We start from the raw sequence: 14,636 nt of genomic DNA on the forward strand, positions 1-14,636 counted from the left end.
GTCCTTTCTCATCCCCCGGGTTGTAGTGGCAGACGGCCTCTCAGACTGAGCCAGCTTCTGGTTCTGCTGGACGTTTTTCCTCTCTACCGTCACCACATGCATCCTCGGTGTGAGGCATTGCTTTAGTTGACTTAGTTAACTTTTAACCAACTTAAAAGGCAAATTATCTGCCTACAAGCTTCGTTAAATTATGTTTTAGCACGCCGTGTTTCAGCCGGATAATGCCACTGTGTTAGCATAACAAATGTCCTGCTGCTTTGTTATTTATTTTGTTATATTTATTAAATTGAATATAACTTCAAGTTTTTGTGTATATATTTTTTTGTCTTATCCAGGTTGACGTTTGAATATAGAAACACAATATTTTAATGAATTAAAGAATTCTGATTTATTTAAATCATGTTAGGTTTGAGACATAAAGTCTTGCAAGTCAGTCTTGATAAAAACAAACCCTGCAAAAAGTGTCTAAAAATGTTTTTTTTATTTGTATTTTTTCTATGTAACAGCAGGATACGGGTCGCGGGTTTCTCTAAAATCCCGCTGTATTTAGCCGAGGTTACTGCCGACGTCTCTTCCTGAGAAAGTGATGGATCATTACAGCTGTTACTGGTTGTTGCACATGAGGTTTTAAATAAATCAAGAAATGAAAGTAATCTTGTTCTATACAGTTAAAACTAAGCCATAGAATCAATATTTAAACTGGCGTAAAGCTTGTGGTGTGAAGGCCTGTGCTCTGTATTCCCAGGTGTGTCGTGTTTCTGTTGCTGCACAGATGTTTCCTGGTTTTTTCCTGACACATTTTAAACAAAAACGGCTGAAGGAGGCTGAGAGTATTTTGTAGACATTCAAATTAATGTGAAATGCTATGAAGTGACACAAATAATTTACTGTCGGGGGTCAATTACGCAGGGAACCCGTCTGTTGTTTTGTAGTTTACATGGAAACAATCTAAACACTCGGATATGAAAAAGCATTTGATTCCTGACAGTTTTCCTCTTTTTTTTGTTTTTTTTGTCACACCTAATTTTTTTTTAGAAATGTAACGAGATGCACTGTGTTTAAAAGTTTTAAGACGTTTTCGCAAACGTTTCGGAGGTCTTAAACGTTTCCTGTTGGCCAGTCTGGTTGCCTGACCTCATACTGGGGGTCAGCTGGGCACGGCTGTGACCTCCTGGGCGACCTGTTGACGCGCTCTGGGAGTCACTGTGATTGGGTGACCACTGCTGGTTGTTCCGTGACCTTTTCCACACGGACCTATTGTTTTTATTATATTTTTATTATTATTATTATTTTCCCCCTTTGAATCTTTTTAAGGTTGCTGAGCCTACCAAAATAATTTTTGTTTAAATGATTTCTTTATTCTGCATGTCTGGTAGAAATCAGACTTTGGTATTTTGATCGAATTGAATCAAAAATGTGCTTAATCAGTTGATTGATGACTTACCAGGAGCTTTTATAATTCCACATAGAGCCAGGTGAGTTAAAACATTTCATATTGAATATGATGATCTGAAACAATGTAGGTGTGGTGAAAAAAAACAATCGTATTTTTGTCAAGTTTCTAGTGCAAATAACTTTAAACTTGAAATAAGACCAAACTAACTTGCTAATATCTTTTCAGCAACACATAGAAACTTGTTTTAAGTCAATAATTTCTTAATAGGAATGAAAAAGTACTTCACTTAAAACAGTTTCTCTTGTTATAAGTGAAATAATCTGCCAATCTGAACTACTACTTTTTTTTCATCAATATTAAAGAATCACCAACTTGAAACAAGTGACTTGTAAGTTAGTTTTGTCTTATTTCAAGTGAACCAAGATATTTGCGCTGGAAGCAAGGTAAAAAAAATAAAACAAATACTTGGTCAAGATTTAGGTTTATTTTTTGCAGTGTGTGACAGAGAAACAGAAAACAGGAAAAATTTTATTTTTTCACACGACTAAACTCGTTTAATTTGATCTCCGCAACAAGTCGACACCCATCGCATTTTTCTACATAAAACAAAATAAAACAAAACAAACTCTCTCAGCTCCAGGTCACAGTAAACAGCTGCTGTTTGTCATTTAGACACGTACAGGTTTTAGCTTCGGTTGACACAGAAACTGAGCGTTTACCAGCTGTGTGTGTGTGTGTGTGTGTGTGTATGCGGAGGTGTTTTTGCACGGATGCAGGTGCGATCGCAGAGCCGGATGCGGCGGCAAAGGTTGAAGGTCGTTTCTCAGCAGAGAGACGGCGCTGCAGGCCGCCATGCGACCGCATCCTGCCGCGCTCTGCTCCCCCGCAGCGGCTCTGACCTGCTTCTCTGCTCAACGTCGACTTCCTGTTCTCCTCGCTCTTCCTCTCCTGCTAAAAATGCTTGAACTGCAGCTTGGCGAAACGGAGAGTCTCGATCTGAAACTGAGATGTTTCATGTAGACGTGGAAAGAAAGTGAGCTGGCTTTTTAGAAGGCAACTAAAAATATCTGACGCCATCGCTGGAAAAAGTGATGGAGGAGTAAAGCGACGGTTACTGTCAGTATGAAGTTTTCATTTTCAGTCAGATTTTCTGCTTTCACGTCTGATTAAAAACACTCATGCGTGTAATTTTGTGGTTTTAATGTATATAAAAAACAAGTTTGGCGGACAGATGAAGACGTTTTTAATCATTTCCCAAACAAAGTGCGGAAAAAAAGAACAGCCCTGACGTCAGGCATAATTTAAAACACTTTTATTTTAGATCACATGAAGAAAAACAAGCACATTTATTTAGAAAGTATCTGAAAAAATACAATAGTAAACTGCAAAAATACAAAGTCAAAATGTTACTTTTTGATCTGGTTTCTAGTGCAAATATCTTAGGACACCTGAAATAAGACAAAACTAACTTAAAAGGAGCTTTTAAGAAATAGAAGCTTGTTTTAAGTCTTAGTATTGATGAAAAGATTCTAGTTCACTGACAGATTATGTCACTTATAACATGGAGAAAAAGTTTTCTTCCAAGTTAAATAATAATCAGTAAAGGATAATTGATTTAAAACAAACTCATATCTTGCTGAAAAGTTATTTTTAAGTTACTTCTGTCTTACTTCAAGTGTTGTAAGATATTTGCAGTAGAAACTGGACCCAGAATCTGGTGAGATTTTGAGTTTTATCAATTCTGTAAAAATAACATGAAATCGCCAAAGATTATTTTGTCTGTTCAGATTAACAACAGATCAAGATTATTATGTACAAGGAGGAAGATTCACAGCGTCAGCTCTGCTCTCACTTGGTCTGCTTTCCACGTTTTCCCTGAAAAAGACATAAAAACAAAATAAAAAATCCTCCCTCAGCATCAGAAGCTCTTCGTCTCACTCACAGGATAGTTAATCAGAACCAACATGGACGTTTGTGGACCGACCTGAAGCTTCCAGACCAGAAGGCAGACCAAGGCGGCGTAGAGGCAGCTCTTCACGATCAGGAGGCTGTAGGACAGTTTGGCGTTCTGGCTGATCTTTATGTAGTTCTCTGTAGGGAGTTCAAGTGTTTACAGCGTAAGGAAAAAGAAGACTTTCTCAAAGCCGTCGACTTTCTGCCAGCTATGTTTTCTGTGCTTCTAAGAGTGAAAGTGTTGCAGTTTACCTCGAGTCATGCCTGGATTATCTGCAGCGTTTGCTGGAGGAATAAAGACAAGGGACATCATTAGGAGTATAGCTACAAGGAGCAGTTTAGGATAGTTCTTTGCTAAGTACATGGCAAATAACTATAATAACATACTTATTATAATATAATCTCTTTCGATGTTAGCGGTCCCATTAAAGAAGCTGACGATGCACTTAAATTCAATGTTCGGTTTAAGCCAATCCCTGATGGGGACCATCAGCCGGCTGGTGATTTTGTAATAATCTCCATCCTTCTTGGTGGCGGCGGCGTCGGTCGACACACCATCAATTATTTCCAGATTGTTGCGCTTCCAGGACACGCTGACATGGTCTGGGTAGAAACCAGAGGCCACACAGACCAGGGTCTTCTTCTTCTTCCCTTTTTTGTCTTTGCATTCTTTTTCTGAAGGTGGGAGAACTTTCACAGTCGGGGGAGTGACTGGCGTTTTATCTGAAAGAGATGAAACAATTCATTCAGTCAAAACTCCGTCACCCGAATCTGGACATGTGAATGTATGGACGTATATGTATTTCTTTGGTGTTATCGATTTTAATTGCTAACAAACCTTCAAGAATATAGTTTATAACGTGCAAAACCTGTACTGATCATAGACCCAACGAGGGAGTCCCACAAAGAAGTTCTTGTTCCTGATCAATTTCGACCATCTCCTCTGGCCTGGTGTGTTTAGAACAAGTGTGAAAAGTTGCAAAACGTTTGGACCAACAAAAAAAAACCAAGATTATAGTTCATTGGTGGACACGTGTCAAGCTCAAGGCCTGCAGACCAAAAGTTGTTTTTGTGTGGCCCCTAAAACCGCAGATGGCTTCATAAGTCCAACTTGAAGACAGGTTGTGTGCTTAAATATAATTTCATCACTCAAGTCAGATCAGTGTTTATTAGCATAGTCCCAAATTACATCGATGTGAAAAGATGTTTAATTAATTTGAAGAAATACTTCTTGAATGGAGAGAAAGCTGTAATATTTGGACATTTTAACAGGTTTTATTAATACGTTCTGCTAAAACCGGCCCTTTGTGGACTTGATGGCGGCTGAAATTAAAATGAGTTTGATGCGTCATTTCTTTATGTGATTATTGCACAAAGCGCGACTGAACCGAACATGTTTCACTTTAATTATCAGGTTTTTCTTCACTGGTTTAAATCAACCTGATTCGCCAGCAGTACGACATAAATAGACTTTTACACAGAAGCTGAAAACAAAGACAGTCTTTTCTAGTAGTTACATTTATTCAGCAATGATCCTGCTAAATATAACATCAATTAAAAAGCAGCAAACCCAAATAAAAACATTCTAAACTCATCTTGGTTTTTACATTCTGGCGTTCTGGTCTGAAACGTGACGTTACTTCTGAACGTTTTGGTCGGTCTTGCTAATCTAGTGCCTGAATTTTACTTTGACTTTTGATGTTTATGTCTATTCGAAATCTTGAAAGTAAACATGAAATATATTTTAGGAACACAAAATCTTACCAAGTGTGTTTGGTCGAGTTTCTAGTGCAAACATCTTAGCACACTTCAGACAAGACAAATCTAGCTTACAAGAAACTTTTCAGAAGCTTGTTGAAAGTTAAAAACTCCTTAATATTGATGAAAAATTGCTAGTTTCATTGGCAGATTATTTAACTTTGAACATGGGCAGAAATTTCTTGGTATAAGTGAAATTGCTTGCTGGTGAATCAAGCAGTTTTTCCATCAATATCAACGTAAAACAAGCTCTTCTGTCTTACTGACAACTTACTCTTAAGATAGTGCACCTGAACTAAGACAAAACAAACATTTGCACTAGAGACTCGACCAAAACTACTTGGTAAGGAATTGTTTTTTTTAGTGTAAAGTTAAAAAGTGAGAATGTTTGGATGTGCGGAGATAAAAGTAAGCAGGTTAGCTACCTCTACATTCTTCACTAGACAAATCCCAGAATTACAACATTATTATTTTACACAGTCGGCACAGTAAATCTGTGGTTACCATCAACTTAATTTTATTTATATATATAAATATTTTAGATGCTCTTACCCAGGACTGTCAGCTTGGTTCCTTCTCCAAACTCAGCAGGGTTTGAGCTCGAGCACAACGCTCAGTCGCAACAACAAAACCTGACTCAGGTCTGCAGTTCTCTGTAGCTTAATGTTTCAACAACACAATAACTCGATTTTAATGGGTTATAGTTATCTGCTATGCAGATTATAGTCACTAAAAGTTGAAAACAAATGTTTTTTTGTTTCTCAGCTTCCAAATCTTTAAAGTTCTCAACCAACTTCAGTTCCCCAGATCGGATATGAGCTGATCTTCATTCTAAGAAATTACTTCACCTCAAAGCAGTAAACCTTGCATTTTTTAAAAAGTACATTTTATAAAGAAATAAATTGTTGATTTTCTTTTTCTTACCTAAAACTGTGAGTTTGGTGCCTCTGCCAAAGTAAGCAGGTTCGTAGTTCGTCACACTGAGAAACAGCTGCAGGAAAAGCTGCCGAACTCGACGAGCTAAATGCTAACTTTTACTGTTTTTAACCACAACTGAACCCATGCAGAGCAGCAAGATAAAAATTACTGAATCAATTATTTTAAAAGTCCCTAAATGTAAGTCTATGACCTCTTTGAGAAGATGTATTTAAAAACCTGCAAGCAGAAACTCTACAAACCTCTGCGCTACAGCTTGTTTTCTAACTAGTAGTTTTCTTCAAAGTGAATTTTGTGGTAAAATAATTCTCAAGAGTCCTTGTTTTCTTACCTAGGACTGTGAGTTTGGTGCCTTTGCCAAAGTAAGCAGGATCGTAGCTGTTCACACTGACAAACAGCTGCAGGAAAAGCTGCTGAGAGCCAACGACCTCATTTACTGGCCTTATTTCTCTAAACCTGAAACATTCTGGCACACAAACTCACTATGGAGACAACTGAACTCCACATGATTAGGTTTGAGTTCTGCACTTTTTCCAGATGATTAATTAAATACTTCCTGTCAAGAATCAAACTTGGCTTTCGTCTGGGCCTTTTCTTTTCATTCCTGTTAACACTGGGTGTTAATTTTATTCCAAACAACCTGAGTTTTACATGTTTTCTTACCCAAAACGGTGAGTCTGGTGCCTCTGCCAAAGTAAGCGGGGTCGTACTGGTTCACACTGATAGACGGCTGCAGAAAAAGCTGCCACTATTGAAAGCTAGAGGCTGCCTTTTATTTTAGGGCATTATTGGTGAAGTGGATAAACTGCTGACTATTTGACCGCTTTGGGAAAAAAAAACCCACTCCAAAATTGACAAATCTTTCCCATTTTGCAGTCTTACCTAAAACGGTGAGTTTAGTTCCAGCTCCAAAGTAAGAAGGATTGAAGTCGTTCACACTGAGAAACAGCTGCAGGAAAAGCTGCTGCTGTTTTCAACTTCGTTTACACACAAACTAAACAACCTGTGTAGCAAAACTAAACCAAAAACTAATTCTTTTAACTTCTCCTGTTAGTTTTTATTCTGTTTTTATTTTTACATCTGCACTAGAGCTAAAGATTAAATGCTATATATATATATATATATATATATATATATATATATATATATATATATATATACATACAGTATATATGTATAACATCCAAATCAATTTTCCATTACATCTGATCTTCTAGGTTGATTTATTGTGAATATTTTTGGAGTTTCTTACCTAAAACGGTGAGTTTCGTTCCAGCTCCAAAGTAAGCTTCGCTGCCGAAGGAGCACAGAGACTCTGGACTGCAACACAAACTCTCCGCTGCTTAGCTAACTGCGAAACCTTCCCAACTTCATTTATTTTCCTGTGACGTTTAAGACTTTTTCAGTCACGATCTCAATGGTTTTTTTTGAATTTTTGCCAACACTTTTGGCAAAGTTATTTGACCTGGCGTAAGCATTCTAACAACTTTTATACTATTTTTTTGGGATCTTTTATCACCAGTCCAGCTGTAAACCATGTCATTTTAGTTAATAATTTAGATTTTGAAACAGTTTCTTACCTAAAACAGTCAGTTTGGTTCCTCCACCAAAGTAAGCTTCAGACGTACTGACCACAGTGAGCAGGATCACTGCTCAAAACAGCCAGACAGCCTGCTTTCCTCTGCTCTCCTGTCATCTAAATTTACACTAAGTACATTTTTCCTTTTGAAACCAGCAAACCTTACATACAAAACCTCACAAATACACAGAAATGTCCCTTTTTGTGTCATGAAATGAGCTTCTTTCTCATACAGTTTTGGTTAATTGGTTAAAGTCTGATCTGTTTGTATTTCTTGCTGTTTTCAAGTGGATTTCTTACCTAAAACCGTTAACTTTGTTCCCGCTCCGAAGTAAGCTTCAGCTCCACTACCAGAGTCACAGTGAGCGCCATCAGTGCCCAAAACAACCTCAGCTTCTTCTGTCTTTGCCACATTACATTTCACATTATTTTTTTGCTGTTTGTCCATCATAAGCCGCTCTTCGTATTCGCCACGACGCAAACGTGATGATTTTTAAAAAAATTGTATTTAATTTAAAACGAAGCTAAACATTTTCGGCTTAGTAAAACTGCTTTGGCTGCTTTCATATGGATCAAATTTCAAAGTTTTACTCACCTAAAACAGTCAGTTTTGTTCCCTGGCCGAAGTAAGCTTCATAGTTGGCACAGCGGTTAAAGTTCAGAGCAAAAAGTACGGAGCTCAGGCAGCGAGCAGCTCAACTTTCACTGGGAATCTTTCTTTATTTGCTCTTATTTTTAAAGGTTTTTTAAAGATGTGTCTGAATAACATTTATATTTTCATATTTCTTACCTAAAACTGTTAACTTTGTTCCTCCTCCGAAGTAAGCTTCAGAAGCACCAGTGACACAGTGAACAGATTCAATGTGTAAAACACCACAACATGCAGCTTTACATTTCAAATCCTTGTCCTATTATTGGTCGATTTTCCTCAGAAATAGTTAAAAGGTTGCAGATTTTAGCCAGATCTAAAATGCATCAGTTTGGCTCTCAAATTTACTTTGTTGAGACTTTTACTCACCCAGAACAGTCAACTTTGTTCCCTGGCCAAAATAAGCTTCTCTGTCATCACAGCGCTTCGGCTTCATATCAAAACGTACTGAGCTGGACTTTGACTAGAAACACCTGCTTATTTGCTGCTTATTCAAGCACCTTTACGGCTTAAAATTTGGTTTGCTTTTGCAAACTGTACTCACCTAAAACTGTTAGTTTTGTTCCTTTTCCAAAGTAAGCTTCGTTGAGGTTGTCACAGTGCAGCAATACTGAACAAATACCTCTTTAACCGTAATATTTATGTTAAAATGACTTTAACACAACGTCAAGCTCAAGGCTTGATTAAGTGTAATCTATCAGGTTTCAGTATTGAAGCGAAATATTTACCTAAAACTGTGAGTTTGGTTCCTTTTCCAAAGTAAGCAGGATCTCCGTAGTTCACAGTGATTTGACTTCAGTTCAATAAGCCAAAACGTTTCATGTCACCAAATTTTACTTCAATTCAAGAATTACTTTAGTTTAAATCTGATCAGATGAACATGTGAGAAGTTAAACTTACCTAAAACTGTGAGTTTGGTTCCTTGGCCAAAGTAAGCTTCAGCATTGTCACAGTGCAGTGATACTGAACACGAACTTGTTTTTCTCCCAGAATTAACTTTGCAAAGACACGTCTGTCTGTACAGAGGTCCTAATCAAAGTATTACTCATTAAAACGCTGTAATAAAGTGAAATATTTACCTAAAACTGTGAGTTTGGTTCCTTGGCCAAAGTAAGCAGGTTCAGTGTAGGTCACAGTGCTTCAACTTCAGGTTAATACGTCTGAACTTTTAAACTCTAAAGACGTTTTCTTTATTTTCCTCCAAGAGCTTTGAATTTAGTTTAACCTGATTCAGTGAACTGAACATGTGAGAATCTAACTTACCTAAAACTGTGAGTTTGGTTCCTTTTCCAAAGTAAGCTTCGTTTCCAGTGTCACACTGAATCTCTCCTGGACCAAAAAGTCTCCAAACTTTCCAGAATCTTCTCCTTCAGCCTGGCTGTAATAACCCAGATCATCAGGAAGGTAAAACCTGCAGGATGAGCTTCACAACGTTTAAAGAAGTTGTGATTCTGACCCTGAGGAACAAATGATCCAATGTCTCCATGTTTAAACTCAAACATCTGTTAATTAAAGCTGTTTCTGGTTGATTTTCTACATATTAAAGTGTTTTTTAAAGCCTGGCTGAGCCTCCACCCGGCCCACCTCCACCTGCTTCCTGCTGCTGCTCTCTGAGCTCCGCTCAGCCGTCCACATGATGGATGTCAATGGGAGGAGGTTTTTGTACGGCGGCTCTATAGGATTGTATTACCGTGGCCCCCTGTCCCCACGGTGGAAAAGCATCACACAAAAACCTGCTGCCTCCGTCTCTCCCCGCCTCCCCCCAGCCAGCCTCTCCGTATCTCAGCCTCCATCTGTGAGTCTCTGGGAGCAGCTGTGGAGGTCGGGCCGACTTGACGCTGGAGCAGCTCCAGGCTGCCTGCTGCTATTTCTGGGGCGGCTAAGAAAAGAAGACAGAGCAGAGGACAGGAAGCTGCTGGCTGCTTTTGTTTATTTGGAGGTATAAACAGGAAGTGACACGTCAGCTGGTCACGACTCTGCAGCCAATCAGTCAGCAGAGAGAGAACATCCACTGATGTGTGTATTGAGTTTAAGGTTGTTGTATTATCAAAAGATAAAATTGGAACGATGACAATGAAACAGAGACGATGTTTTCAGAGTCCGAATAAAACTTTTTCAAAGTTGAAATTAGTTTTTCTATATGAACCTTTAACAGCGTTGTATGTCTACAGAAAGTTTGTCTGTCCTTCTTTCCAAAATAGCTCAAACTCAGTCAGAATTCCCAGTTGGATTAGCCTCCGAACTTTGACTGGGCCATTCAGACATGAGAATATGCAACATAAACCTTTTTGGGGTTCTTCCTGTACTGGAAGGTATAACTTTTGCAACCTCCACAACGTTTCCTACCAGGACTGAATTCATAAACTTCACCTCAAGTTCCCCGTTCCTGTCGGAGTGAACTACTGATCCAGTGAACTGAACACGTGAGAAGTTCCATTTACCTGAAACTACGAGTTTGGTTCCTTTTCCAAAGTATGCTTCACTTGCATTTGGTTAAGTATCACCATTATTTATAACTGATTCTGTGAAGCCTCTATCATTCGTCACAGAATGTTGTTCGGTGCCACATGTAACGTTTTGTATGAATCATTTGAAGTGAAGTTTTGGTCTTTTAAGACCAAAGTATGTCCTTCTTATATTTGTCCTCTCTAATAAATAACTTGTGGCAAAATGGATACAAAACTTTATATGTGTTTTTATTTTATTTTATTGCCATTCTTCTGTAAAGGCCTTATTTGTGGAGTGGACAGTTGCCATAGCAACAGATTCTCCCATCTGAGTTGTGTTTTTACTGAATGTTGAATTTCTTAAAATCTGTTCAGTAATATTAACTGTTACTTTGTTGCCATCATTTTATTTGAACTTTTCAGAGTGTGTTAAATAAACAAGACGTCCAGAATTGCTAAAGACTGAGGACAAAAATCTGAATACATTTTGCATATTTAACTTTATTTATCATGATAGAATCCATTTTTCTGTAGATGTTGAAAATCTAACTCCTTTGTATGATAGTTGGAGGTTACAGTTGAGTTTTGTGAATTGATTCACTTGTATTTTTCCCACATGGCCAGTAGAGGTCAGTATAAGATGAGAATTTTAACTTAAATTTCCTAATCTCAATGGGAATATAGGATTAAGGGAAAATCCGAACTTGGAGACGAGAGGCAGACATGAGGAGTGATTCAGGATCTTATTACAGAGTGGGAAAACTGCACTCTGATCAGTCTGTGGCTTTGAGTAAATGAGACAGAAGGAGTTTTCATTCTGTGATCCCAGTGACGTAGTGAACTTTTCAAAAGTGCAGGAACATGAGCTGACTGGGAAGGGTTTGTGGTGAAGGATCACATCACATACCAGCTCAAGACATGTAGATAAATTACCTGAAACTCCGTTTTTTGAAAACTCATCTACATACTATTAGGCTACAAAAGTGAAGTAATATGTTTTCTTGTGTTTTCTTCAATCCTGCTGCAGTGGTGTCCAAAGTTTTTCCTATTAGGGCCAAAAATGTCAAATTGAGAGGAGTCAAGAGTTATTATGGATTAATGAATAAACAGACAATCTAAATAAATTTAATAATCTAAATAGACAATATTTTAATAAAGTAGTATTTTTTTTTGTAGAAAATGAATCTGTAAATCATTGCTGATGTAACAAATATGAACAGGGTCTTGGACAGTTGCTGTTTTAATTTTTTTCACCTTTGGTAATTAAACAAAAACACTTTCTCTTGTACCTAAATAAATATGTTTTAAGAAGATTTGGTATGAAAAGAAAATCTATAATTAATCGCAAATTTGCTACCCACTTGGGACCTCCCTGTCGTATAATTTTGTAATTACTCTTATTTCCTGGAATATTCTGACTTGTTGGCTGTGATTGGTTCTTTTTCATCTAAGGAATATGCTGATTGGATGAAAACTTCCATTGCAATTGCTTTCTAGTTAGTAATGTTCTTTGCGTATGAAAAATTTCACATCTTTTTGGCCTTCTTGGCGTTCCAGATGTGAGGAGGAGGAACATCGGAGTGGAGGTGTGAAGGCGCACACTCACACACGGCTGTAGGGTTTATTCTACGCATACATTATGGCAGATAGTTTTGTGCTAATTAACCAGCTAATTTTAGCACAATTTCTGATGGGGTATATATGTGTTAGATGAGCACTTTGTTCATGGGAGACGGAGACGGGTTACTGTTTATAATGAGGCGGAAGCAAAGCCTTCGATGACACGCTACAGTCACAGTGTCATCTAGTGGCCGGGCGTGACAACTACAGCGTTACACCTGTACTGTTTAAATGTGAAACTTTTCCCTACAGGCAGTTTCCACGCAGCAGTCTTGTGTGAATATTAACCACAGATGTAAATTCAGAGATCCAGTATAAGGATACAAACACTCAACACCACAAATTAATGTTCGTTCATAAAGGTATTTTCGTTCACATCACTTTCGGCGCCGGTTTCATACCAGTGACACAAAGGACAGCAAGATTTGATGAAAACTGAGGACGTTAACCGTCTCACCACAAAAGAGTGCAACACCCATACACAATCCTATGAGTTTCTAAAAGTTTGCTTTGTTTCAGGCCAATATTCTTCAAAATATACCTCATGTCACTCTGTTATGTTGACGTTTTTCAGTGTTTTCCCTCCCTGGTCTCATTGTTTCCTCCTCCTGAGGTTGTTGTTAGGCGGCTGAGGCAGCCTGAAGCACTGTGCTAGACTGGAAGCGCAGTAGTACACAGCAGAGTCTGCAGCCTCAGGAGAGTGGATCTGCAGGGAGGTTCTGAGCACTTCTGGACGGGTCATGGTGTATTTAGTCTTGCTGAAAGGAGCTTCAACAGACGTGGTGTCTTGACCTGCAGAATATGCGACCAGCTCCATTTTCCCACTGCCTGCCGGGTGTCTGTACCAGAACATGTAGTAATGCTGATTATTGTCCTGATCGCACCGCAGGGTCACGCTCTGATCGCCGTCTCTGACGAACACAGATGGGAGCTGCTGGAAGTTCACAGCGGAAATGGAGAAATCTAGAAAGCAAAGTAAAAAACACGATAAAATGTTTTTAAATTAAAAAAAGAAAATGCGGTTCCTTTCTCCTGGAGTGATTTTCTTACCAGGCAAGAATAAAACTGCAATCAAAACCAAGTTCATTTCTGGAATAATTTTGCTGCTTTAACTTGTGAAATGAAAAGGTAACAGAAGATGATCTGACCCTCCTCCTCTCTTCTTACAGATCTGAATGAGTTTCTCTCTGTAGCTGCTAGTCGCCGTCTTAAAGAGACAGTACTGAGATTTTTGAAGTGAGGTTCTATTAAAAAGTTAGCAAAATGAAAGTTGTGCAGTGCCAATAAAAACGTGTCCACCCCCTCTTTATTGCTTTTACAAATCAATAATCATTAAATCTTATATTTTTATTTATTTTTTACAAAAATACTAGAATATGTCTTTTTTTTTTTTTTTTTTAATTTTAACTTTATTGATTCTCAAGAAAGTATCACTTACAGAAACTTAGGTCTCTACATCACAGGATTACCATTAACATTTGTAATAAGGTAGACATGTAGACCATTGCATAATAACAGACAAAACATAAATGCAACCTCACTTCCTTGAGAAAGATTATAAAGCAAGAAATAAAGAGTGTGGAAGAAGAGACCAAAAAGAGAGAAAAGAATCAAGTCAGAAATGTAAAGAGCAAATCTGAAAAAAAAAACAAACAAAAAAAAACAAAAAAAACAACAACAAAAAAAAAAACCAAATGAAAAACATAATATAAAATAATTATGAAGTATGGTTGTCATAGGAGAGTGGATTGTCAAGGGGATTTAATTTAGTTTGGTCTCTAAAAAGTGAAATCAGATCTTTTAAGTTTTACATAGTCTACCCAAATCTGCCACCGCTGACCGAATTGTTCAGTCCTGTGATTGAGAGAGGCTGTTATTTTTTCCATTTTATATATGTTAAATGTTATGTCAATCCAGTCGTCTAAAATTGGTTTGTCTTGTGATAACCATTTTCTTGTAATGTTTTTCTTACTTGCTATTAATAAAATAGTCATTAAATATTTATTTCTTTTTGAAGCTTCTTGAGGAATTATGCCAAAATACATAAGCTTGATCTCAAAAGGAATGTTCTGCTTGAAAATGTCTTGTAAGGCATTATTTATCTCTTTCCAGTAATCTTTTATGATTGGGCAGTCCCAGAAGACATGATAATGGTTTGCGTTTTGATTTCTACATTTTCTCCAACATGCAGGAGGATTTCCATCATAGTGGCGTTTCTGAGCAGGTGTGGTAAAGAATCTTATCAGATTTTTCCATCCAAATTCTTGCCATTGTAGAGATTTATTATATGTCCATTGG

General features: G+C 37.7%; 1 protein-coding gene across 1 annotated transcript; it reads right to left on the reverse strand.

The window, feature by feature from the left end:
- Positions 1–3,140: 3,140 nt before the first annotated feature.
- On the reverse strand, positions 3,141–13,440 carry LOC114134413 (uncharacterized). Its single transcript, XM_028001040.1, has 8 exons — positions 13,389–13,440; positions 12,939–13,301; positions 10,005–10,150; positions 7,923–8,112; positions 3,737–4,072; positions 3,602–3,634; positions 3,381–3,487; positions 3,141–3,271 (listed from the first exon to the last, which is right to left on the reverse strand). The coding sequence occupies exons 1-8, from the start codon at positions 13,423–13,425 to the stop codon at positions 3,245–3,247; spliced, it is 1,239 nt and encodes a 412-aa protein (XP_027856841.1). The 5' UTR covers positions 13,426–13,440; the 3' UTR covers positions 3,141–3,244.
- Between the last annotated feature and the right edge of the window lie 1,196 nt (positions 13,441–14,636).

Source organism: Xiphophorus couchianus, chromosome 19 (genome assembly GCF_001444195.1).
Source record: "Xiphophorus couchianus chromosome 19, X_couchianus-1.0, whole genome shotgun sequence".
Taxonomy (NCBI): domain Eukaryota; kingdom Metazoa; phylum Chordata; class Actinopteri; order Cyprinodontiformes; family Poeciliidae; genus Xiphophorus; species Xiphophorus couchianus.

Coding starts and splice junctions, on each gene's coding strand:
- LOC114134413 (XM_028001040.1), bottom strand. CDS start 13,425: ATGAACTTGGTTTTGATTGCAGTTTTATTCTTGCCTG. Junction 3,488..3,601: donor TAATCCAGGCATGACTCGAG/GTAAACTGCAAC, acceptor AACTCCCTACAG/AGAACTACATAAAGATCAGC. Junction 3,272..3,380: donor TTCTGGTCTGGAAGCTTCAG/GTCGGTCCACAA, acceptor TGTCTTTTTCAG/GGAAAACGTGGAAAGCAGAC.